This window comes from Nycticebus coucang, chromosome 1 (assembly GCF_027406575.1).
Source record: "Nycticebus coucang isolate mNycCou1 chromosome 1, mNycCou1.pri, whole genome shotgun sequence".
In the NCBI taxonomy this organism is placed as follows: domain Eukaryota; kingdom Metazoa; phylum Chordata; class Mammalia; order Primates; family Lorisidae; genus Nycticebus; species Nycticebus coucang.
Window position 1 is genome coordinate 4,301,307 of NC_069780.1, and position 27,478 is coordinate 4,328,784.

A 27,478-nucleotide genomic window follows, 5' to 3' on the forward strand; every position below is an offset into this window, starting at 1 on the left:
GATCCCATAAGTCAATGATAAGGGAAATCTGGAAGGAATATTATGTTTGTTTTAGGATCTAGGTTCTCAGATCCTAGATAACAGAGGAGGCAGAATTGAGAATGGTTTGGGGAAAAAGCAACTAAACATTAGAAGTTGTTAGGCTTATGACATCAATGCCTGACCCTTGTTCAGGCTCGGTAATATCACAGGCACGTGAACCATGTACACTGCCCCCTCTCTTGCTTCCAGCTTCAGCCAAGTCACCAGCACTGCTACTCCTTGAATCTGTTTATATGATAATTACATAAAAATTCCATGTAAGATGCAAAATATTGTGCCTGGCACTTAACAGTCTCAACAGATTACAGCCATTAACATCCTTATGATTACTATCACACCACAGTCATTATTAAAACTACAAATGGCACCATGCAGCATCACAGGAGTTGGCATTTCCCATCAGTTTGCTATGGATCTTTTACACTTAGGTAGATTTCTTTTTCTTAAATAAATCTTTGCAATAACTCCACTATATATAAATTGACTCCAGCCTATCTGGTTCTTTCTGAGAAGCAATGTTATTTAAATTTGTCTATTAACTAATTAAAATGTTTCACTTCTAAAAATATAAAGGGTTAGGTATGAGGGGCTTGGTCTAACAATAAACTACTGGGAATAATAAATGATCTTAATCCTTGAAGAAAATGTTGAATGACTTTATGAACACAAATTTTATTCAAACCACTAGCTTTCGTAATCTGGTAAATCTAAGTGATGATGTAATTTTTTTAAAAAAAATCACATTTTATGCAACAAAGTAAGATTCTTAAACATCATTGAGCACTGTAGTGATTTAAGTTACTATGCTTCTAAGAGAGTGTATGTATATATATATGTACTATATATATATAAATGAGTTTATTGACTAGTGGATGTAAAGCGTTAGATGTCAGGACAACATTTAAAAGTCATACTTTACATATTACATAGATACTGACCTTCTTGGGAATTTTTTGTTTCAGACTCTGGAATCTGGGCTCTGTCCAGCTCACCAATATGATAAAGATCATCAAACTCCCCCCAGCGTGTCATTCTCCTGAAAGGTAATAAATCTCAGAAATTACACAAAGTTCATTTGCATGGAGACCTATGATGGCCTTTAGATTTACAGCCTTAATATGATTTCACTTGTGAGCCTCTATAGATAGAAACACCATCCAAAGTTGTAATGATTTATGGTATTATTTGAGTTATCTTCTTGATACCAGACTGACTGGCATGTGTTTTAAATACTTTCTGTACGTTTGAAAAGTATATTTTCTTACGTTGACATGATAATTATACACTGAGACACAAGGGTACATAGATTCTATAAAACATATGTCCAAATGCAATTAGTAGAAACCAACATGACCAACTGTTATAAAGATATTTCATAATACTCGTAGGAAAGTTTAGCTAGGAGAGTGTTACTTCTGCCACTCTGTATTGAGTACCTGTTGTATTCAAAGGGTTGTTAAGTGACTGGTGTGGACCATCTGTAAGGCCCATGACTACTGTGAAGAACGCAGCATTTAAAAGAGGAAAATTGATTCCACACAGAACACTAGCAAGTTTCAATGCATCTAGTGCCCAGAATAAATAAAACCTGACAAATGCTTATTTATTTATTTATTTATTTATTTGCAGTTTTTGGCTGGGGCTGGGTTTGAACCCGCCACCTCCGGCATATGGGGCTGACGCCCTACTCCCTTGAGTCACAGGCGCTGCCTTGACAAATGCTTATTTTTATATCAGGCCAGTACTCATTTTTATTTTATTTATCTGGCCTTAAACAAGTTACTCGTCCTTTCTGTGCCTCAGTGTTCTCATCTGTGAGACGGGGATGATAATAGCATGAGGTGGAACACAGCTGGTGGGACAGCGCCCTTGGCAGAGTAAGTGCTCAGAATGCCTTAAAATCAGTACAGCCGTCCTCATCTTCACTGTCATCCCCATGATCATGATTGCCATGACCTGTAACCATCTCATCCACAATGGGGCAGGAACCTTTGGAACCCAATGCATTCCTGGCTCTCTCTAGGCAAGTGGGCAGTGTGAACTGCGGGTCTCATTCATAATGTCTTTTTTCCTTATGATGAAAAATGTTCATGTAGAAGGAATTGGTGGCATTAACTCTACCCAAATGTCACTGGTGGCAACAAAAAATATTTATTAATACTAATGGTAATGAATATTAAAAAATCATCCTGTTACCCCTTTACTTTTGAATTCCTTTACATCTTTTTACAGCTGTTACATCATTTGGCTTTTGTAATAGCCTTATGAAGTCTATTAGGCAATTCTAATATATTTGTCAAATTTATAGCAAGCTTTACTATCCAGAATATGGCCAATCAGAAGAAATGTCAGAAAGTCCAACTACAGGATATAACTTTAACTCAAGGGAGAACTATTAGGTCCTGAGTCAGAATCTAATTACTCTTAAAGCAAATAGAATTGTTCATTTTCCCCAAACTGATGGCAGATTAATAATCAGAAGAGGGCAGGTACAATAACTATGGAAAGAGGGTCAGCAACAGAAGAGACAGAGCACGGAAAATAAACAGAACTGAAAGGGCCGGCGGTCTGCTGTTATTTTCCTATGGGAGGAGGTAAGAATCAATACGTGTGCCAAATTCTGGGGGCCCTGGCCCATGTGGCAGCCGTCCTCCTCACTATCTCTGGGGGGCCCTGGCCCATGTGGCAGCCGTCCTCCTCACTATCTCTGGGGGGGCCCTGGCCCATGTGGCAGCCATCCTCCTCACCGTCTCTGGGGGGCTCTGGCCCATGTGGCAGCCATCCTCGTCACTATCTCTGGGGGAGGCCCTGGCCCATGTGGCAGTCATCCTCCTCACTGTCTCTGGGGGGGCCCTGGCCCATGTGGCAGCCATCCTCCTCACCATCTCTGGGGGGGCCCTGGCTCATGTGGCAGTCATCCTCCTCACTGTCTCTGGGGGGGCCCTGGCCCATGTGGCAGCCGTCCTCCTCACGGTCTCTGGGAGGAGCCTGGCCCATGTGGCAGCCGTCCTCCTCACTATCTCTGGGGAGGCTCTGGCCCATGTGGCAGCCGTCCTCCTCACTATCTCTGGGGAGGCTCTGGCCCATGTGGCAGCTGTCCTCCTCACTGTCTCTGGGGGAGCCCTGGCCCATGTGGCAGCCATCCTCCTCACCATCTCTGGGGGGGCCCTGGCCCATGTGGCAGCCATCCTCCTCACCATCTCTGGGGGGGCCCTGGCCCATGTGGCAGCCGTCCTCCTCACTATCTCTGGGGGGCCCTGGCCCATGTGGCAGCCGTCCTCCTCACTATCTCTGGGGGGGCCCTGGCCCATGTGGCAGCCGTCCTCCTCACTATCTCTGGGGGGGCCCTGGCCCATGTGGCAGCCGTCCTCCTCACTATCTCTGGGGAGGCTCTGGCCCATGTTGCAGCCGTCCTCCTCACCATCTCTGGGGGGGCCCTGGCCCATGTGGCAGCCGTCCTCCTCACTATCTCTGGGGGCCCCTGGCCCATGTGGCAGCCGTCCTCCTCATCATCTCGGGGGGAGGCTCTGGCCATGTGGCAGCCGTCCTCCTCACTGTCTCTAGGGGAGGCCCTGGCCCATGTGGCAGCCGTCCTCCTCACTATCTCTGGGGAGGCCCTGGCCCATGTGGCAGCCGTCCTCCTCACTGTCTCTGGGGGGGCCCTGGCCCATGTGGCAGCCGTCCTCCTCACTGTCTCTGGGGGGGCCCTGGCCCATGTGGCAGCCGTCCTCCTCACTATCTCACTATCTTTGGGGTGCCACACAAGCTCAGGGGCTAAATGGAGCTCGAGATGTTCAGAGCCTGGTTCCTTTTCCTCCCCACCATCTACATCAAAACACACCATTTTCAGCGCTGGGTTCTGTAATTCACAGTGTCACCCTGACTGTGCACATGGCTAAGCTTAAGGGCAGGTGTCCAGCGTTCTCACGAGAAAGCTGAGATGTAACATGTAACATCAAATAGCTTAACTTGCCTGGACACAGGACTCTGTGTTGCTCTGAGCAAACTTTAGGATGTAAAAATAAACCATCTGCAAATTTCAACAAGATGGGGGTGGGGTTTCTATGGAGCTGCATAGTAAAAAGGAGGTAGAAATTTGACAGGAAAATTTGACAGCCACTTCCCTACCTGTACTGTATGAACAAAGCCTCATTACTGACATTTTTCAAACGTGCACCCATCCAGTTTCTGCTGCTTACATGATTCTGCCCTGACTTGTCAAAAATATGCAAAATCTGACTTTGGAAAGGTAATACAAGTGGAAATTAAAAAATAGTATATAAAATATAACCATGATAAGGCTGCCGTTTTTTTCTTAATGAAAAATTTCCAAAACACTTGGACCTGATATGAGAGATCGGAGTCCTGCCCATAGAATCTTTTCCATAAGGCCACATGTGGTGTCTCACGCCAGTGATCCCAGCACTCTGGGAGGGCGAGGCAGATGCATTGCTTGAACTCAGGACCAGCCTGAGCAAGAGCAAGACCCTGTCTCTACTAAAAATAGAAAAACTAGCCAGGCATAGTGGTAGGCACTTGTGGTCCTGGCTACTTGGGAGGCTGGGGCAGGACGATACTTTAAGCCAAAGAGTCTGAGGTTGCTGTGAGCTATGACACCACAGCACTTTACCCAGGGTCCAAGTGAAACTCTGTCTCAAAAAAAAAAAAAAAAAAAAATCCTTGTCCTAACGGATAACAAGCGGTCAGACCTCAAGCAGACTGATTTATTTTTAAGCCTCTGTCATTCCCATCAAGCTGACACTTCCTCAGTGTGACTCATTTCAAACACAATTAAAATCAGCTAGCATGACAGGACGGTTGGTTCTCTCCAAGGGTCGCAGCTCTTCCTGCAGCAGAGTGTGTGACTTCCATGTCATTTGCTTTGTGCCACCCACTGGGGACATCCGATCTGGGGGCCTGGGAGAGCAGAGAGGTAGGTTCTACCCACAGTCTGGGAAGAGGAATTCGGGAGAAGTCTGAGAATGAGGGAAAGCCAACTCTGCACACCCAGTTTAATATACGAGGCTCAGAATTTCAATGTTACAGGGCAAGTCATTCCTGATGAAGCGGTGCCTGCCTGCCTGAGTGTCCAGCTGGCTCTCGTGAAATGGCCTTGGCTAATAAATCACAGTGGACTCTAATGTTGCTCTTGCGCATGTAGGAATCTGCACGTATGTAGAAGGGGACTTTTTTCCTGCCCCTTCTTGCCCACCGGATAGGCTGCACATGTGCACTTCAAGTGTTCCCCCAGTAAGTCTTGTCACTCTGGTAAAGGACAACCTGATGAAATGTTCTAGGTAACTTTTTCTTCAACTGTAAACAAAAGAAGATAATTCCCCTTTGCTTCACAGCAATGTTCTAATAGACAATGCAAGTGTGACTGGACGCTGTAGCCGGTGTCTCATGAGAATACTACTTTATAATCCCTGCAGTGCATGGACAGGCTTCTATACTATCTTGTCTACTTGGGTTCTTGAAGCTCATTTAAAAATTTAGAATTGCTGGGAGCAAGTGTTTTAAATTAAGAAACTAAAAAGCACCTTGGTTAGTAATAATAGATTCTATATCTCAAAATGGCTAAAAGAGAAATTTTTTGTTTTCACCATAGAGAAATTTGAGGGGATGGATATGCCATTTTGCCCGTCCCACTCATTCTACGATGTAGACATGTAGAAAAACATCACACTGTATCTCATACATATATAATTATCATCTATCAAGTAAAAATAGAAAACAACTTAAACATATCTTAGCCTCAGAATAATGCCGGCTTCGTGGGGGGTGAGAAGTGCCGTGCCCCCCCTCCACCTTCCCCTCTAGTGCTCCACACTCACTGCATTGTCATGAATCGAGACACTAAAACCCATCAAAAGGAGCATTCAGGAAACTTTGTGATGAGTGCTCCAGTAATATGAAAGATAACAGCAAATTTTCATTCACATTTTGTAAAGTTTTCTAAAAGCAGGGCCCTTGGGTAATTTCTCCTTTTAAATGCTGCCTCTGCTCACATAGACCCATCAGGCCCGTCGGTCTCCTGGTACCTGCAGTGAGGGACACGGGGCCTGCTCAGGTGACCTAAGGCTGAAGCCTGCCCTCTGCTCTTCCCTGAGCCCTGGACCCTAAGCTCATGGTCATTATTAGCCCGCATGGGGACAAGTCAGACAAGGTAGACAGACCCAACAAAGCAGACGTAATTTAACCACAGACTTCTGGGGGCTTCACTCCAGGATGGTATAATTTGAGGCCCCTTTTGGTGCTGAGTACACCACTGGGCACTGGGACGCACACAGAATAAGGCGTGCTCCCTGCCATCGAGACACTCACACTGCAGACGTGACAGGTGCACCACGACTGCTTGCTGGATGTGATAAGAATAAGTTGTCGGGCACCTGGTACAGACTGAAGGGTCAGGAATGGCTTTCTGGAGAAATGTTACCTGACCTGAGTCTTATAGGATTGATAGAAAAGAGGCAGAAAATGGGTGTTGAAAAGCCAGTGACTTCCCAGCAGAGAGTCGGGCAAGTATGAAACTGCAGGATGTGTGTAAGGATGTCAGGATGTTTAGCATTGCTGAAACATGACTCTTGGAAATACTGGCAAGGTGAAAATCAGGGTGGAGCTTAAATATTTTGTCCAAAGGAAAAATAGAGTTCCCTTAAGGTGAGGTCCTGTTTTCTTTAGTTGTGGTCCAAGATCAGAGAGAGATGGTTGTCCTGGCAACTCTTTCTCCATCCTCCCCTCTGACAGAGCTCCAAGTCATCTAATAGTGAAAGGGAGGAGGGATGGTGGGAAGGCAAGCCTTGGGATCTCAACATACACACGAGGGGAGGTGAGATGGAAAGGCAAGGACTAAAAGGAAAGAAGGAAGGGAGGGAGGAGGGAAGGAAGGAAGGGAGAGAGGGAGGGAGGGAGGGAGGAGGGGAGGGAGGAGGGAAGGAAGGAAGGGAGGGAGGGAGGAGGGGAGGGAGGGAGGGAGGGAGGAGGGAAGGAAGGAAGGGAGAGAGGGAGGGAGGGAGGGAGGAGGGAAGGGAGGAGGGAAGGAAGGAAGGGAGGGAGGGAGGAGGGGAGGGAGGGAGGGAGGGAGGACGGAAGGAAGGAAGGGAGAGAGGGAGGGAGGGAGGAGGGGAGGGAGGAGGGAAGGAAGGAATTTTTTAAGTATAATTCTTACTGTGCACATGTATTAATTTTTCTAAAAATTGTAAGAGATAATGAAGAAATAAGTGCAAGGGGGGCATTCCAGGCCCAGTTGCATACCCCACACAGGGAGCTGTTTTGTGTGTTTATTTAACTTCACATGTACTTTGTGGTGATCTGTTGAACAGAATCAGGGTGATTAGATAGACCAGGTGTCCTCAAACTGCGGCCCGCGGGCCACATGAAGCTGTGTGAATTGTATTTGTTCCCGTTTTGTTTTTTACTTCAAAATAAGATATGTGCAGTGTGCACAGGAATTTGTTCATAGTTTTTTTTTAAAACTATAGTCCGGCCCTCCAATGGTCTGAGGGACAGTGAATTGGCCCCCTGTTTAAAAAGTTTGAGGATGCCTGAGATAGACTGTAATGAAGTAAGGGCCCTTTGTTCCAAGGACAGGAGAAATTTAAATTTTATCCCCTCTAAACTGTACATTTTTGGGAAGAGTAGGCCAGGGCTAACCAAATCCTGCCCTTACATCATCTCTTCCACAGACAGGTGTAGTTCCTTCCCAGTAGAGACGGGAAGGGGCGAGGGGCTGCGGTATGGGCTCTGCCATGGGTGGGACGAGCTAGGTCCAGTCCAGTCTTGCCACATGGCAACTTAGGGGATCTTGTACACATTACCTTGGTTTAAGGAACCCTGGTTTCAGAACACCTTCTTCATGGAGTTGCTGGGGGATTAAATGAAATTGTGGATGGACATTTTACACACAAGCTTAAGCATCCCTCTTTCTGAGTATGTATGATGAAAGGAGAGGGGAAGATCATCTTCTAATGGATTAAAAGCACAAGTCACAGCTTACCCTTTGCTGGAAAAGAAGTCTGGTGACTTCAGAGTAGTGAAGGCAGGGATTGGCTTCTGGTCTTGTATTCTCAGCTGTATAGGTCGCTTTACTCCCCAGAAAATGTCCAACATTCCTTCAACAATTAGCTTGCCATCTTCAGTCTAAGGAAGAAACCAACCATCCCCCAAAGTGCCTCTGTATTATTTATAAAAGATGAATGTTTTAACTGAAAATGTAGAACTTAAGTCTAAAAGGAATATCAATAAGTGAAAAATAAAAATCCAGAGGTGAATTATTTGGCTTCTCAAAATTTATCTAAAATAAATTCTATTTTTAAAAAATTCCTTTGTTTTTGAAAATAGCTATGCCCAGCAAAGTAAGTTATAATGACATTGACCTATACACCCCAGGCACAGTATGTTAAAATGTTTTCTCAACTCTGATTCTTCGATTAAATGAAATTTTAATCCTATAATTCTGATTAATTTAAAATCAAAGAAACTTTAAAACTATACTCAACTAGAAATCAGAAGAAACAGCTATTGAGAGACTTAAAGTGGTTTCCTCGTTTCTGAACAGAAAAAAATGGAAGTCTCAAGCTATTACGAGGAAGAACAAAATAATGTAGGTGAAAACACTGTCAATATAAAGCCTGGAAATATTTTTGTAAAATCAAGAGCAGTTGAAGAATTTATTTTAAGTTAGAAATACCATAACAAAAGGAAACATTATGCAAAGAAAGAAACATTAGCAAACGTGGAGGAACCCTGGCGTATTCTGTGGATATGAGGGAACACACGCACCATAACTGAAGCACATTCCTATGGAGTTCACTGTCCATAAACTATTTTATATGTCAAGGTCCTTTTCTGTTGGTAAAGTCATGTGTTGCTGTTATAGAAACTTGGGAAAACGTAGAAACTATAAAGAGTCACATGGCAATCATCTAACTCCCATCACAGCATCCGTAACTACTATTATGAAAAGTCAACTGCTAGACAATGTGAGTGACTCAGTTCTCATTTGAGAGCACAAGACGCTGGGAGCAGCTAGACCTGTGTTCAAGCCCCGGCCCTGCCACTTCCTGGCTGTGTGGCTTTGGGCAAGTTGCTGACCACTCTCCGGCCTCCGTTTCTCCTTCTGGAATATGGACTTCATGATAATCCTGATTCAGGGCCTGATGCCCTGTGTGCTCAGTAAACATTACTGTTCGTGATTTCTTTGGCTGACAAACCTGCTCTGGAGTTACTCCTGAAACAGAGTTTTGCTCTTTCTCCCACCTTTGAGTTCACATTGAAGATTACTGAGAGATCAGTTATTTTCAACAAGCAAATACAATTTGTTCTTTGGAATGCCAGTATATGATGTAGATGAATGGGGTTAGTCACTGATGTGTAGGATCCTTTCTTTGCTTAGTTAGATCCCAATTAGTCCTTTACATCAAAAACTCAGAACAGCTGCTCTTCTGAGGTTATCTAAGAAGAGATAATCCAACTATATCTATCAATGCTATTTTTCAATATAAGGAATTTCAGAATATTTTCTAATGTCAGAAAGTATCTCCTCAGAGATTAATAAATAAATCACCCCAGAAGGCTTATTTACTCTGTCTAATCTCATCGTCTCCACCCGTTCAACCCTTTTCTCTGGGTCCATTCTACCCCAGGATCCTTGGTCTTCTCAAGGACCCTCGTATGCCACCTCTAAACTCCAAGCTCCAAACTTGCCATCTCTAGCCCAAACCTTCCCCTGAACTCCAGTTATCAAACTTAGTGTGTTCCCAAGTGAACTGTTGCTCTTTCTGACATAGATATTCCCCCCCTCACCCTTCCTCATCTTGGTAAACAGCTCCCTTATTCTAGTCACTCAGGACAAAAGTTTGAGATTCTCCTTCCTTTTTCCTTTCACACCTAACATTCGATTCATCAGCAAGTCCTGTCAGCTCTCCCTTAAAAACATATAAAAATATATCTCCACTGTGGCCCCAGCTCACTGCTTCCCCAGAACCGTTTGCCCTGGTTTCTGCCTGGTCTTCCACAGTCTCCCTTTGCCCCTCTTTGTATTCCCAGGAGCTAGACATCTTTTTACAACATTAAGTTAGATAATATCACTGCTCTATTTACCACCCCCATTTCCACAGAATTGGAAAGGACATGTCCATAACACCAAAACTCAATCCTTTTCCCACAAGAAACAAACTTACCATTATGAACTTAGTGAAAAGAGTTGAATTAAAGTATAAATCATTGTTTTCCTAATTTTTTTACTTTTTCCTAAATTTTACATTTTTAACATTACATATATTAAAGATCTAAAATACAGAACAATATTAAATAATCTAAAATTAGGCCCATTTCTTTATATAGGAATTAGTTATTACCTTCAGTTTATTATTAAATTTGGGAAAGTAATTGAAATACCGATTGAAGTAATCATTTAAACTCAGTAGTAAAGCCCAGATTGCTTTATAAATTTCCTTCTATCCAAACTGCAGATTTGAGCCAGGTCATGGTGGCTTAAAGTTCATGCTATGCTATCAAATCTGCAGATCTAATCAGGAGTGGCAAATTCTAATGATAATAACAAAACCGAACAAAATCAATAAAATAAAAGGCAGTAATAGTACTTTCAATTTATAAATGTATGAGACAGAAAGAAATGGTTCAATGGTAGGGTGGTGCCTGTGGCTCAAATATGGGGCGTTGGCCCCATATGCCAGAGGTGGTGGGTTCAAACCCAGCTCTGGCCAAAAACTGTAAAAAAAAAAAAAGATTTGATGGAATCTATACTGTTTTACCAATTTGCTTGATGTAGGTCATTGAAAACTGAAGCATTCTTAGGATATCAACACATGTGGAAGAATCCCTACCATATGGTGCCCATTTATCAAATCTAACTCATTTATTTTACAACCAAATACAAAACTTGATGTTACCGATAGGTCATGATTTATTTGAATGACCCACCATTGATGGAGACTTAAGATTTTTCAAATATTCTCCAGTACAAATGATGTCTCAATGAACATCTTTCTATATACGTCCTGCTGTGTTATAAAGTAGTAGTAAACAGATTTCTTGTGAATTGCTGTCAAAAGATATTCATACTTTGTTTTTGAAATAGAAAGCAAATGTCCTTAAAATTGTTTTAAATGCTTTCCAGTCTCAAACATGCTTAGAAAGTCACAGATATTCCAAGCCCAGGATTTTGTGATTTAGTCTAAAAATAAAAATCATAATCAAGTTAAATATTCACCTGTTTCTTCCCAGTCATTTATTGTGAATCAAACTGCATTGTGTTTCTTTGATGAGCTTACCTGATCATATAAAATATGCAGATTTTTCTGGCTCTCATAAAAAATGTTATAGGTCTTCAATAAAGAATTAAGTTGCTCCCTGAAAAAAGAAAAATACATTCAGTAACAGTCAGTGTTGGTCTCTCTACACTGTTCTGGCGACAGGCGTTCTGAAAGCTCCGACTACAGCTTTATACGATTCATCCAGTAACAAAAAAATTCTGAATTCCTAAATTTATCAAGATAAAAAAAGATAATAGAATAAAATAAATAGCCAAGAAGAAAACCAACAAAATGCAACACAAGTAATTATGAAAGCGGTACTTTCTGTTTATAAGGTGGGAGAAGAGAGAAGTGGTTCAGTGGAATCTTCATGTTCTGTCCCTGGAACTTAATGTGAGCGCTGAAAATTTCATGTGATTCTCAGGACATCAGCACGTGTCGAAGCTGCTAGTTCATAAATAAATAACCGGACAAGGGAGCAAACTGAGGCTGAGGCTGGTGAGGAGAGTATTTTATAATCTGAGGCAGCCACGAAATAGAAATTTGGTTTTGCTTTTTTTTTTGTTTTGCAACCTTTAACCAACCTAACTTAACACAGCAACAATTAAGGAAGGGGCCTTGTTCCTGGGTGACCTCACCCTTATTGGCAGGGTGGCTCTGGCAGTGAGGACTGGGCTCCTGGCAGACTCAGACCCCACCTCCACCCCCCACCCCCGCCCCATCCTCTGTCCTCTGTGCCCGCAGCCTGCAGGTCTTGAGACTTCACTGCTCGCCAGGATTATTGCAACAGCCTCCTGAAAGCCTCCCCTTCCGCTGCTATCTGTTCTCAAGGGCAAGATGTTAATGCAAACGGGACCATCTCTCCCTTTTGCTCAGAAGTCTCCAGTGTCTTCCTTTATTCAGATGTAAAACCCACATTCTTACAGTGATGTCAAAGGCTGCAGGTGGCCTGGCCTTCCCTCCCCTCTCCCATCTCATCCCCTGCTAAGATCAGCCACAGCCCCCTTGACATTCCCTGAACACTCCTGGCAGACTCCCACTCCCTCCCAGGGCCTTTGTAGTCTGCTCCCTCTGCCTGGAAGGATCCCCTCCACTCTGTCATGTGGAGCACTAGGTCATTCGTTTTCTTTAATTATTCAATCACAAGTCACCTGCCCAAGGAGTCCTTCCTGATCACCCCATCTGGAAGTTCCCCTCCTACATTGCACATCCTCCAGGCACCATCTAACCATCTCTGTGTTTTACTTGTTTGTTTTATGTTCTGCCTCAGCCTTGAATGCAACTCCGTGAGGGGAGGGGTGCTTGTTTGGTTCACACTGTACTCCGTACCTGGGAGAGTACTGGCAAATTCACACTTACTCCCTCAGCTTCCATCTCTGCTAAAAGTGCAGTAGGTGATGTGGCACAAGTAGCCTTCTAAGTATTTACCTCGGGACCGTGGACAGTTGGAAAATGCTTCGACACCTTAACAGAGCCAGAATAAATCTTCAACTGAAATAAGCCTCCCAGTGACCCAGGGGGTTGACAGACTGTGGTCCCACGTCGCCACTCTAATTGGCAAATAAAGTTTTATTGGCATATAAAGTTTTGTAAATAATGATTTATTGGAAGATAGCCCCTCTAATTGGTTTGCTTAGTGTCTGTGGCTGTTTTCCTGCTCTAACTGCACAGCTGAGTAGTTGTCCCTACGATGTTTATAACCTGCCCCTTGCAGAACTTCTCCCCATCCACCCTCCGTCGTGTGACAGGACACCACAGAATTTGTCCATATTTCTCTCACCACAAGCAGGCTATTTCTCATTAAGTATCAGTGGCATTTTGAAACGTTTTGAAGTGAGATAGAAAATTAGAGCTCAGTACATGAAAGTATTGGAATAAAATTAGGTGAGTTAATGGTGTGACATAAAGGAAGGAGTTCGAGAATTCAGAAGAAATTAGGAACCCATTATGGCGCTGGCGCGCGCATTTCAGATGCTTCTTCTGATCTTGTATATGGTACCAGGGGATGTTTTGAAGATGACTGTTTATGTGCCTGATGAAGCAGTGGGTCTAACGGCCTGTAACATTCTAATTCGATGTGTTGGTATTAGGGGCATAAGGAGCTGAGGAGTAAGACCGATCATCCCCACCTGATCCACATTCTCTATAACCGAAGCTCTGCCCTGACGGCCCTTCACTCCCACATGCCACAATCACCGTCAAGGAGGCTGAGTCCCACGCGGAGGGTGGGGGAACGCGTCAAGGTAAGAATAAAACAAGAAAAGAGTGTGAAGAGCTTATCAGGGCATTTCTACAGTTTGTGAAGGAAAGTCAGAGATTTGAGACTGAGAATATAACACTCAGAGTTATAAATGGAGAGTGGCGAGCAACGAGTCCCATGAACCACTTCATAGACTTGGAATGGCTCTGCAGGCAAGGGGCAGCCATGGAAGGTTCTGGGCAGAGGAAAGATGTGTTCTGGCGGCGCAGGTGGTGTGTGGAGGACAGACGTTAGCACAAGAGAAGACAGGGGCAGCGGGGTGAGACCATCGCAGCGCTGTGAGGACAGAGAAGCAGGAGTGAGGCCGATGTCACAGGAAAGGTGACTGAATGTCTCACATTCATGGGAGGATCCCAAGTCTACAAAGGACCCAAAATAATTATAGGGATTGCATGGTCTAGAAGATTAAAAGTCAGCCCCTGCAGTGTTATCTGGGCAATAGCTAATAGCTAAGTGGGACACTGATTTAATATACACTGTGACCTGTCCGTGGTTGTTTTAACAAATTTCAGGATCCACCTCAATGTTACATGTGGACTCCCCTCAAGAAAAGAAATAAAATGTGTGCCTTTCCCTCTCAACTCCCAAAGAGTTTGCCACCCAGTGTAGACGAGACTGTTGCACGTAGACTGGTCAACGGCCTTACAAAGCTTTAAAGTGGGTGACAAGCAACATCTCCTCAGGTCACAAGCTCCAACCTCCTGATGTCCAGAGGCTCCAAGGATGCTCAAGAAACAGACGGGTGGCTCAGACACAAGGAAACAATTTTCCAATAAAAAGGCATATGTTTTTGGAGCATAAGATACTGTCTCACAATGTACAACAAGGATTATTTATTTTTATTATTATTATTTTTTTTTGAGACAGTCTCAGTCTTTTACCCTTGGTAGAGTGCCATGGCACAGCTCACGGCAACCTCAAACTCTTAGGCTTAAGCTATTCTCTTACCTCAGCCTCCCCAGTAGCTGGGACTACAGGCATCTGCCACATCGCCCGGCTTTTTTTGTTGTTGTTGTTGCAGTTGTCCTTGTTTAGCAGGCCCGGGCCGGGTTCAAACCCACCAGCCTCAGTGTATGTGGCCGCTGCCCTACCCACTGAGTACCGGCACCACCCAACAAGGATATATATATATTTTTTATTTATTTTTTATTTTTTTTTGTAGAGACAGAGTCTCACTGTACCGCCCTCGGGTAGAGTGCCGTGGCGTCACACGGCTCACAGCAACCTCTAACTCTTGGGCTTACGCGATTCTCTTGCCTCAGCCTCCCGAGTAGCTGGGACTACAGGCGCGCGCCACAACGCCCGGCTATTTTTCTGTTGCAGTTTGGCCGGGACTGGGTCCGAACCCGCCACCCTCGGCATATAGGGCCGGCGCCCTGCTCACTGAGCCACAGGCGCCGCCCCCAACAAGGATATTTTTAAACATTCAGCACACCAAGTACATTAGAAATGGTGCTTTCATGAAACTGAGGGATACCAAACTTCCTGATCAGCTGGACTTCTAACTAAATGCTGGTGTAAATCAGAACTTTCCCCAAGATGGAAGCTGGTGCTCTGCCACATCAGCACGGTGACAGGATCTGGGTAGATGTCACTGGACACCAGGAGTTCTTCACCAGGGGAGGCCTGTAGGGACTGACCATGGGGCAGCAGGTGCGGGGAGGGATGCTCAGGGGATCCCAGGACTCCTGTCCCTTTAAGGCTCCAAGCTGGCTTTCATGAGTCACAGCTGGCCCAGAACTAACCGTAAAATGCCTCATGGACTTTGCACTTTGTGGCCTGAATGGCAGCTGCGTGGCAGATGGGAATTACCATCTGACTCTGACGTCCACCATGAATAATTGAGTTTCTCAATCTAATCAGGTGAGTTAACTGGCTGGAAGAGACAACCTGTCTTTGATTTTATAAAACTGTAATATGCAGGGACCCAGGACCAGCTGATGGCAGCAGGGACAGGTACTTGGCACCCCCCAAGAGGATGGATGTCAAATATGAGTGGTCATAGGGTCTTTCCTCTGGTTTCAATAACGACTCACAGCATAATTAAATGGGTATCCTGTTAATTTCCCAGAAATGACAGAACCTGTCCTTCTCTTCACAAAGCTATTCTCTCAAGCTGGACCCACCAAGGGCGGAAGGGCGAAGCGGAGACATCGCAACGCCCCGCAGCGCAACTCGAACTTCAGAGACTCCGCGTGGGAAACACGCCCGAGGAAGCCTCCAGAGGCGCGTCTGGCCGCAGCGGGGTTCGGTGTGAACACTTCTGCTTCTCTCTGACTTGCTGGAAAATGCTCGCAGTTCAAGCCGGCAGCGGCGCAAGAATGTTGTGCGCGGCCACAGAGCGGGAGGGACGCGGAGCCGCAGCCTGGAGAGAAAACACCTGCTGCGGGCAGGCTCCGCACAGTCCCCCCTATGGATTTTGGTCATAATGCTAAATTTTAGCAATGAAATTATTTGACAGTTTCATAAGTCAGGCTCAAAAAACCTGAATTTAAACCGTTATATATGTTTATAAAATATTTATGAATTAAATATATAAAATATATTTAATATCTTACATAAAGATATAAATCATCTTTAATTCATTTGCAGGGAATTAAGGTTGTGGTTTTTATTTCATGTGTTGAAATTCTGTATACTTTATAATAAGTGTGTAATACATCATGGGTTTTTTTTTTTTTTTTTTGAGACAGAGTCTCACTCTGTGCCCTGGGTAGAGTGCTGTGGCATCATCATAGCTCACAGCAACCTCAAACTCCTGGGCTCAAGGGATCTTCCTGCCTCAGCCTCCCAAGTAGCTCAGACTATAGGTATGCACCACAATGTCCAGCTAATTTTTCTATTTTTAGTAAAGAGAGGTCTCACTTTTACTCAGGCTGGTCTCAAACTCCTGAGCTCAGATGATCCACCTGCCTCGGCTGGTATTGAGATTACAAGAGGGAGCCACCAAGACTGGCCATAATTTTTTTCATAATTGTAGGTCCCTAAAAGCATAATGTAAACTCTCATATGTTTTGGAAAGGTAGAATCAGAAAGTACGAGGACAAACAGAAAAAAATTAAGCCTAATCATTCAGTCACTTGCCAAGACAGGCCATCATTCCACGTCACTCATATCTGCATGAGGGGCAGAACTCTCCACCCTGACACGGCTGTCCACCTGGAATTAAGATTGCGAACTTCAGCCTCTCTTCCCTCAACAGCCCTGGTCTTCTTGCCTTTGGTCTCGTTTCCTGGCTCAAAGGAGGAAGAAAGAATGGCTTCCAACCTTTGCCCAGAGACCCTCTCAGATGGCAAACTAGGTTACTCACATTTACATTGCAAATGAAGGGATTGTGTTCCCAGTCTGAAAACTGAGAAGCTGCAGAGGGGAGGGCTATCTTGATGGAAGTAAAAGTGCAAACTCTAAACTATCAGGGAGCCCTGAATTCTGTCTGACTCTGCTGACCTTGAAGCCCGGGGGAGGGGCACAAGTGCCGGGGAGGCTGCCCTTCTTGAAGAGGAAACGTTTCTAACTTTTCTGGCTCACTGCTGATGATTGGGATGGAAGCACCTGTGATCTGCTTGCTCTGGTCTTTCCAGCAGGTCTGTTCTCAGATAGTAACTACTTCTGTGCTAAAGACTGAGAAAAAGCACCTTGGAGTTTCATGTAGTCTACAAGGAATTAAATCATTGAGACAATGTAACCACTTGTCTCATTCCCAGCATAAGATAGCATAAATTTATTATGTGCTGGGAACTGAGGTTGTGATTTTTATTTCATGTGTTGAAATCACCCTCTAACTGCTCTTGGTCATTCTGTAACTTTTGTATTTCCTGGGGCATTCATTTGCTCAAGATTACCCTTTAAAAAATGGTCCTGGAGCCATTGATGGATGGAAGTGTCAGCTTTTTTGGGGTTCCCAGCCCCTAGGACTTGGATAAGAGCAAAGGGATTAAAGATTAAGAAATAATTTCATAATATTCAAAAGAAACTCACACTGATAGTTTGAAACAAAACAAAGAAAAATCCAAAATGTTTTAACTATAAAACGCCCCATTAAAGAGGGGCTTTGGTGACTCAGAAGAGCATCACTGAATGTGGATATGAATGGAGAGGCAAAGACTTTCATACTTTCCCCCAAGGCTAGTGCTCCTGAAGAAAGCAGAAATGTGCTCTAGATCTGCTATCTGATCATTTTTAAGAGGATCCCCTTGTGAAGGTAAATACCAGTGTTTAATATTTTAACCTCATGGCATGTTTCCAGTCTTAAATGAGAGGAGGCACTTACCTGCTGTCTTTCCCTTTATGTTTGGCTTGTAAGGGGTTAAGAAAAAATATTTTAAAATTCACAAACCTCCATTTTGGTCCTGTGGTGGCTGTCACATGCGACCTTCTTTCTGTTATCACAGCAGCTGCCTCCCCAGGGGAGTTGGTGGACGGGACGCAGAGAGGGAGAAGCTCTGCTCTATAATCTCTTCCTCTGGCCCAAGTGAAATGACAGAGCCATGATCTCTGGTCACAGCCCTGATGCTAGTCACAAATCAATTTTGATTCTAATCCAAAGTAGGGTCTTATGACTTTTCGATAAATGAGAGTTTGTTTCTTATTGTGGTTGAATGTTTTGGAGACAACTGACAATGAAGATTCAGTGGCTAAGGAAATACTGTTTGAAAAGTGGAGAACAATTGTGTGCTCTCCTGGACAGCCCGAGAATCAGTGGTACATCTGCTGATATTGGGGAAGTGGTTCTCAAATCTGAGCTAGCATGAGACTCGTCTAAAGGGCTTGTTGAAACATAGATGGCTGAGCTGCACCCCTGAAGTTTCCTACTGAGTGGGTCCGGTCTGAGGGGGTTCCCAAGAGTTTGCATTTCTAACACATCCCTGATGACACTTTGAGACGCACTCTTTTATATCTGAGAGCTCTGAGCATCCCAGATGATATTCTTTTAAGAGGGGAGAAGGCTTTCTACTGGTAGATTGCAGGTTGTGGTCATTTTGGTTAGAACTAAAATCATTATATGTAATTAGCCTAGAAAATTGTGTCACCATTATAGAGAAAAATTATGTAGATAATCGCTTTGCCTTTTGATAAAAAACAGTATTTCAGGTGACACGTGTGAAGTCACGTTAACATCTTGGCTTAGTTCTAAAAGGCTGGTCACTCAGGCTTATTCATGTTCAACAACAAGTTATTGCAGGATTACTATGTAACAGACAATGTAACAGATGCTACAGCAGCATAGGAAACCACCCAGGCCCCTACAGGGAGGGGACTTACTTTCTAACAGAGGACAAAAGAAAACAAAATAGCAAATAAAGATGTATGATAATTTTATATAGGGATACATTTTATGAGAGTAATAAAACAGTTATGTGATATAGTGCTTAGGAAGAGGACAGTTTACAGAGGGGAGTTTTATGAAATATGAAACTGAAATCCCAATAATGCCAAGGAGCCAGCCATCCGCAGAGTCGGGAGAGAGTGTTCAGGAAGGAGATGCAGGTGTCATGTTCTGGGACACGTCCCACATGAGATGTAGGACTAAGCTTGGTATGTTTGAGGAGAGAAAAGGGCAAAAGTGGTCAAGCTGAGCTTAGAAAAGTCCTCCGGGCCAGGTCATACCCAGTGTTAGGCACTGTGGTAAAGAGTTTGCGTTTTATTTCAGAAACCTTTGGAGGGTTTAAGCAGGAGCATGTGAATGACATCAGGAGACGTTCTGGCTGCTGGGGAGGATGGATGGCAGGGGCAGAGAATGGGTAGCTCAGTTAGGACGCTGATGCAGTTGTCCAGACAAAGAGTGGTGGTGGCTGTGACTCGGTGGTAGAAATGGTTGGATTTTGAGAATGGAGCTGATGGGGCTTTCTGTGGGGCTGGGTATGGGAAGGAACGCGTGGAGCCCATGTTTGGGTCACGTTTCTTATTCGCCCATGGCTTAGTCTGTCATTTGTTTTTCTAACACGAGCCTTATAGATTTCTTTAGAAGCCCGTGGAAAAGTAAACACAGGTGTGCCACACAACGCCAGCCGTTCCTGGAGCAGATGCATGCCCTCTGTAAAGGCAACTTCCGCGCATGAGCAGCTAGCGACTTCTGGGTCTGCTGAGGGTGACTGCTGCAACGTCACAGTCTGATGCCCCTCGCTCCCTTGGGAGGGGAAACTGTCCACGTTTCCACCTAATGGAGACTTTCATTGACTTTACTGATGGGCCTTTGGGATCATTGCTAGATGGTCTGAAATACAACAGGTGGCCAGTGGTTGTCAGGGCCATCACTATGAGCGTGAACTTGAGGTGGGAGCTTCGCTGACACAACTCACTCGATAATGCCGCCACTGACTTTCACCACTGATTCTCTTTACCTTCAACAAGAATATTGTGCAAACTCCTGGCTTCTGTTCTGGGCATCCTCCATCTATTCTCCATGCTGTATCGGGGTATCTAGAGTGCTTCTAATCATTTCACCTGCTTAACATCTTAAATGTCTTTCTATTGCTCTTGGGATAAAGCCCCCACATCCTTATCACAGCAGGTGGACTCCTGCTTGCTCTCTCCACCTTCCTCATCCACCCCCTTTCTGGGCACGCCCTCCCTGTGTCCCACCCCACAGCCACCCTGGGCCCTGTCACTGCTGGAGCTCAGTCAGTGCTCCCTGACTGCAGGATTTCGGGTTGACTTCTTGTAGCAGGAACGCTCTCCCAGCCACCCTGGGGGAGTGAGCTCCCTCCTCAGGTCTCTGCACACACATCATTTTCAGGGGAAGATGTCCCTCTGAGGCTGGGTCCTTAAACTTTCACAGAACTGGGGTTCTTTCTTTCAGAACGCTTACACAGTACATTTCAGGCCTTTAGAGCTATGGTTCTCCAAGTGTGAGCCCCAGACCAGCAACACCAGCACCACCTGGAAACTGGGGTGTGCAATGCTCGCTCTAAGTCAGGTCTACTGAGTCAGGAACTCTGGAGATGCGCCTGGCACTCTCCATTTTTAACAGGCCTTCCAGGGGCTTCTGATAAAGGCTCAGGTTTGAGATCCACAGCTTCAGACTGCAAGTTTCTCTTCTTGCAGTTTCAGGCTCATGGCATGCGCTCACAAAATGTTTATTTAGAAAATGCAGTATAGGAAATAAATCCTGATGAACTCTTAGGGAGAAAAGTCTTTTACTGGTGCAACTAACATGTCCAGAAATTCGTGCATGTAATGTATTACTGGAATTCTTGAATTTTGACTGGTGCAACTAACATGTCCAGAAATTCATGCATGTAATGTATTCCTGGAATCCTTGAATTTTGACTATATCACACTTTCTAGGGAAAATTTTTCAGCATATCTTGGTCAGACAGATGATCTTACTGTTTTTAAACTTCCTGAAGTGATAAAACAGGTCATTATGAAGTTGATAAACTTTCCTTGGCATAACAGATTATTGAATCACATTGATATGTTCCATGACTATTGACTATATGTGCTTATTGAGAAATAAGGGATTAAAGAAAGCCTAGTCAAGGTTCTTTTTCATACATTTGGTGGTGATGTTATTGACCTTTTTATATCATAGTAATGGACGCGATATCCAATTTATCATAATAAAAATTCCTTATATTTTACTGGATCAGGATACCTGAATAATGTGAATTTAAAAAAGCATTTCCCACATGGCAATAAAAATACTAATTTTTAAGGGAGATGCTCAAAAACACATGTTTAAAACTGTCCGCCTCTGGTATATTTTAGAATCCTGCTTCCTTATAAAAATGGGGTAGAAAGGGCTCCTTTATCCTTTATTAAAGATAGAAAAATCCAACTTTCTTCAGGAGAATGACGCCCTCTCTTTATAAACATACTCGCTGGGGTGCACAGCATTGGCTCCTAGCCCTTGTCATGGGAAGACCACAATGTGCAGCCGGGCAGACTACCTTCTGGGACCACCGCCCAGGTACAGGCAGCCTCTGAACACTGGCTCTTTGTGTTTAATCTGTGCTTAGAGGTGCAGGTGGCTGGCTCCTTTGTTTCAGCAGAAGGTGCCAGCTAACATGCTGGGGAAGAAAAAAGCCCTGCTTTCTGGTAAAGTTTATGACATCATGCTCATTAAATGTATTTACTAAGGACAGGGGCTGCTATTAGAAGAGTCATAGCCTGCAGGGGTTTATGCTAGGTCCCTAAGTAGCAGAAAAAGTCTAGCACGTTCTGAGAGTGAAATCTCATCTCTATTCTAAATGTGGATTTGAACTTCATTGTTTTAAATAAGGGTTAACATTTATGCACCTCTAAAGTGCCCTGATTTCAGCCTATGACCTGAAAGCACTTTGAAAGCAACCATAAGGAAACATTTTTTTTAAAACTCAGCTCACTTAGAATATGACTCCAGGCAATGAATAGCAACTGGGACCTGGGTCATCTGAGCGTGAAGCTGACCTGTGCCAACACCCTTTGATCCGGGACGTTTCCACACTCAGAGGAGTAGCAAGATACCAATGTTATGTGCTATTATTATCAGGACCTCTTATTTTTTGATCATATGTAATTCTCATATTTGCTGAAACCAATATTTTATATACAGATCCTATTTTACTATTAATCTCCATTATTTTCACATATTTTGGTACAGGAAAATACAAATTTCTTAATAAATTAATAATTTCTATCTTGTTCACCACAATAATGCCTAGTGCAGAGAGAAAGTTGAAATAGAACTCAATAAGTGAATAAATGGGTGGGGGGGTGTTTGCCAGGTTCGTGGAATGCTAGATATCATGGTGGGTCCCTCAGTGGCGTTGTTATAATTTCTGGTGACAGTCTGACGGAGATTTCCTCCAGCTCCAGGAATTTTGTTTATGTCAGGAGGTCAGAAGTTCTCGGAACTTAATCCTTTCCTCCTCCAAGCAGTGGTTCAGCAGACTTCAGTATGCATCAAAATCACCTGATGAATTCTGGAGGGAATTCGGGGTCGGTACCAGGAACAAACACCTGGTTCAGAAGCAGGTGGTCCCCGGACCACATTCTTGAGAAATGCTTCTCATTCATCTCAAATGTAAAGTGTCCAGGACTGAACTCCTGAACTTCTACCGCAAAACTGCTCCTCTTTATAATTTCAGAAAATGCTAACCCTATTTTTCTTTCCCTTAAAGGAATTTTTTAAAAATTTCAGATTAGTATGAGGGTGCATACAATTAGGTTGCATTGTTTGCATTTGTCAGGCAAAGTCCAGCCCTTCACCTGGGAAATGTGCCACGTACCCGCACATCGTCCCACAGGGTAGGAACCCACCAACTTCCCTCCTCTCCCCTCTGCTTCTAGAATTTAATTGAGCTTCTCTCTCATTGACCATGTTGTTGTGAATCTACAAGTTTCAAATTAGTGTTGAGTACATGTGATGCTTGTTTTTCCATTCTTGCCACACTTGAGAAAGTGTTCTCCAAATCCATCCAAGTTGTGACAAAGGATACAAAATTTCCATTGCTTTTTATGTTAATAGTATTCCAAGATGTACATATACCAAAATCTGTTAATCCGTTCGTGTGTTGGAGGGTACTTGGGTTGTTACCATATCTTTGCAGTTGTAAATTTGGCCACTATAAACATTTGTGTGCCTATGTCCTTATGGTAAAATGACTTTTTTCTTTTGGGTAGCTACCTAGTAATGGGATGGCTGGAGCAAATGGAAGGCCCACTTTTGGTTCTTTGAGGACTCTCCACACTTCTTTCCACAGAGGCTGTATCAGTTTGCAGTCCCACCAGCAGCATGGGAGTGTTCCCTTCTTCTGCACCCATAGCAGCTTCTGTTGCTCTGGGACTTTGTGATGTGGGCTGTTCTTGCTGGGGGTAGGTGATATCTCAAAGTGTTTTGATTTGCATTACTCTAATTAGAGATTATAAGAATATTTGCATGAGTATATTGGCCATTCATCTGTTCCTCACGAAAAAAGATTCTGTTCATGTTTCTTGCCCAGTTTTCAGTGGGGTTGTTTGCTTTGCTTTGCTTTTTTTTCTTTTTGAGACACTTTCATTATGTCACCCTAGGTAGAATGCTGTGGCGTCACAGCTCACAGAAACCTCCAACTCTTGGGCTTAAGCGATTCTCTTGCCTCAGCCTCTCAAGGAGCTGGGACTACAGGCGCCCACCACAATGCCCGACTATTTTTTGGTTATAATTGTCATTGTCTGGCGGGCCTTGGCTGGGTTTGACCCTGCCAGCTCTGGTGTATGTGGCTGAGCTAACAGGTGCTGAGCCAAGTTTGCTCTTTTCTTATTGACTCTCTTGAGTTCTTTATAGATTCTAGTTATTAGCCCTTTGTCAGATTCGTAGCATGCAAATATCTTCTCCTTTTCTGAAGGTGTCTCTTTGCTTTGCTGATTGCATCCTAAGCTGTGCAGAAACTTTTTGACTTGATCAGGTCCCACTTACTTATTTTTGTTGTTGCTGCCATTGCCTTTGGGGTCTTTCTTCACTCTTTCTTCTAGAGTTTTCATAGTTTCACATCTTAGGTTTACATTTTGTATCCTCCATGAATTAATGTCTGTAAGTGGTAAGAAGTGTAGTCCAGTCTCCCAGTCTCTTAGACGTGGCTAACCAGTTCTCCCAGAACCATTTATTAAATAGGGATTCTTTCCCCCAGTGTATGCTTTGGTTTGGTTTATCAAAGATCAGATGGTGCTATGGTTTTGAAAAGGGATACAAAAAAGGGGCTTCCAGGGGATGGGAGGAAAGCCTGGCCTATTGAACCAGGAAGTCTGGAGGGCCCATAAGAATGTGGGTGTGAGGTAACCAAGGTAACCATGGACCAACAGAAAAGGGCAATGCCGCCTGGAGGTGCAGAGAGGCCATGAAAGACTTGCAGCCAATTTCAAACCGAGGGAACGAGGGTGTGTTTTTGTTTCTCTGTACCACCTCTGCTCTCCAGTCTCCATCTCCATCACTTCTTCTCCGTCATAGGGACCCACTTCCAACTCTCAACTTGCTCTTTGTTCTTAAATAAAAGTTCTCTTTGTTATACTGAGACTGGCTCTCTATTCACGCTGCCTGTGCTGCTCCAGTTTATTTTCTGTTTCCATTCATTTTTGCTTTCAATTTCCACTGTGCCTCGGTTGAACTTTATAGCTCAGCCAAATAATTGAATCCGGTCAACTGGGTTCAAGGGACTGGATTCCCCACTCCCAACAGCTTTCCTCTCTAGGTTCTTCCCCCGCACATCTAAGTCTCTATTTTTATGCCATTATCCTGCTGTTTTGATCACCACAGACTTGTAGTATAACCTGAACTCTGGTGATGGAATGCCTCCACGTTTCTTTTTATTTCTTTGGGAAATAAAATAATTGTGTTGGATATTTGGGTTAACCCCATTTTTCCAGACAAGAATACTTAGAATTATCCCTGGTTATCCTCTTTCTCTCATCTTGTTGAAATCATCTTGAAATCTTGTTGTCTCTCCCCTCAAAGTATATACAGAATCTGACCATTTTTGTTTCCTCCTGCACTGATGCCGCCTTGGTCCGGCCACCATCACCTCTACTCTGGACTACCAGCTCCTTGGCAGTTTCTCTGCTTTTACGCTTATTCTTTCTTCAATCTCTTCTTAACAAAGTGGCCAGATAGGTGTTGTCCCTCACGTGCTCAATAACCTTCCACGGCTTTTCATTTAGTGGGAAAGACCAGGCTCATAATGGGCTGTGAAGCCCTCCATGGCGTGGCCTCACGGCCTCACCTTCTCCTGGGGTATTTCTGCTTCAGTCTCCCCACATTGGCCTCCCAGACCCTTACAGATCTGCACCTGCCTCAGGGTTGTGGACTTGCTGTCCCACTTCCCTAGAGCACCCCAGTTCCCTCCCGCAGGCTCATTCACCCCCCTTCTTCAGGCCTCTCCTCCAAGGCTGCCCGCTCCCCCAGGACTTCACCGGCCACTTCCTCTGCACTCAGAAGCCTTCCCCTGCTGTACCCCAGCTCTCCTTAGTCCACATCCTCTTTTATTTTTATTCTTCACTCCTCTTAGCACTTATCTTACACGTTGACTGTATCCCCCCTGTTAAGATGTAGCCCCGTGAGAGTAAAAGCTTACGTTGGGTTCACTGCTGAACACTCCGGGCCCAGAGGAATGCCTGCCCACAGTGACAGGCAGCAGGACTGAGAGTGAAGGAGCGAGTCCTCTAGCCTTCAGTTCATTCCCCTTATATCTCATCTTCTCCTCCAGCTGGGGTTGGAGTTCCCTCTTTGACCATATTTGCTCCCAACCCGCACCACGCACCTCTACTTCTCTGTATTCTTTAATTGGCCTTCTTTCTTTTCCCACCTCGTAAGGCTTGGGTCACGTTTCAGTGCCACTTTTTTTATGATTGCATCATTCAGCCTCTGTTTGAGCTCAGCAGGCCCAGCATTCACTTTGCTCTTATAGTCTTTTTTTTTTTTTTTTTGCAGTTTTTGGCCAGACCTGGGTTTGAACCCACCACCTCTGGCATATGGGCTGCACCCTACTCCTTTGAGTCACAGGCACCGCCCTGCTCTTACAGTCTTTAAGCCACTACTCTGTCATTGCCAGAGAAATGTAAGATGCTGCCTGAGGACCTTGTATCAAGGAGAACTCTGTAAAAATAAAGGTGAGGAGCAAGGGAGGGAGAGGTGAGGACGGACGTGCTGTTTTGGCCCCTGGTCTAATTCTTTATGCAAATTATTTATGAGGAACCATAGACCTTTCACTTAGTGCTGCTCTTCAGAATTATGCTGACTAGATGGAAATGTAGCTTTTAAGAAAATTAAATCACTGTCCATGAAGTGTGAGTGATTGTGCCATGAGGAGATATGGTCTGGAAGTCTTCAGGAACATCCCTTTTCAACTTCTTATCTCATTTTTCAGCTGGGACACATTATTGATCTTGTTGATCACATATAGTGCTTAGCAACTCTGAATGGCATATTTCACAAACGGATAGTGAGTAGGATCATAAACAATTCAGGTGTGTGGTTACCTGGTTATGAGCGTCCTCTCATTGATGAAGACCCACGCTGGGTACTGCTGAGCCATCGCGGTCATCTCTCTCCTTGGCAGGGTGGTTGGGAGATACCCTAAACATTAGAGTGATGTTAATGATTTGTTCCTGTGACCCACTCAAAAATTAGTTTCTGATTTAAATGGAATATTTTGTTGCAGCTCTAGTGTATAGCAATGTTTTGGAGAGTTTTAAAGCAAGATTTAAGTAGCAAAAAAAGAGAAAAAATGTATTATGTAAATTGAAATACTACAGAAACAGTGATTCAATGCAAAGAAGAATCAGATCTTTGGTAAGTCTGTTTTTGATGTATTTCTAGCAAAGAAATAAGGTTCTGTGGGTTTATATGATTCTGTGCAAGGGGTCATATTCCTTCTATTGCAAAACCTCAAACAAACTAGCTGAGCCCTGCCCTGGTAGGAGAATACAACTTCATGTTTCCAGGCAGCTAAAATCAAGCACTGACTTGAAGTGTTGATTAAATATGACATAATATCCTTCAAATATCCTTCAGGTTCTGGAAATTGTGGTCAGATGTGAATAATCTCTTCCTTTATAAGTTCATATAATGGCATTAGGGTGTAAGCAGAGATTTAAAGTATAATATTTTCTGGTTGTTCCATTTTACAGAACTTGAAATGGTCAATTACCATGGCGCCAAGCCTGTAGCACCTTAGGAATACGGCCAGAGTAACGAAGGGGGCTGGAGAGAAAAGTTTAGTATTTTATTTGTTTTAAAAAATAGGGGATGGGGATATTTCCCCCTTTTCCCTTTCAAATGAAGTTATTTTTGTTGGGGAATATGAATAAAAACAACATTTTTTTTTTGTTCTCAATCTCCAGAATACTAGGAATAAAAGAAAAAAGAGTATTTGTTTTCTCATAAAGTCTTTGATGCATCTTTTTTCCTTATAGCACTTTGTTAATCTCCCCTGGCATCTTGCAG

General features: G+C 43.9%; 1 protein-coding gene across 3 annotated transcripts in view; it reads right to left on the minus strand.

The window, feature by feature from the left end:
• The window catches only part of RASSF6 (Ras association domain family member 6), a 47,501-nt gene that overhangs the window by 11,139 nt on the left and 8,884 nt on the right, over positions 1-27,478 (minus strand). For all 3 annotated transcript variants that reach the window (XM_053581993.1, XM_053581838.1, XM_053581918.1), the window contains exons 2-5: positions 26,512-26,608; positions 11,337-11,415; positions 8,039-8,181; positions 981-1,078 (exon numbers count right to left, since the gene is read on the minus strand). In XM_053581993.1, coding sequence (XP_053437968.1) covers positions 981-1,078; positions 8,039-8,181; positions 11,337-11,415; positions 26,512-26,576 — 385 coding nt within the window. In that variant the 5' untranslated portion in view covers positions 26,577-26,608. The remainder of the gene's footprint in view (positions 1-980; positions 1,079-8,038; positions 8,182-11,336; positions 11,416-26,511; positions 26,609-27,478) is intronic.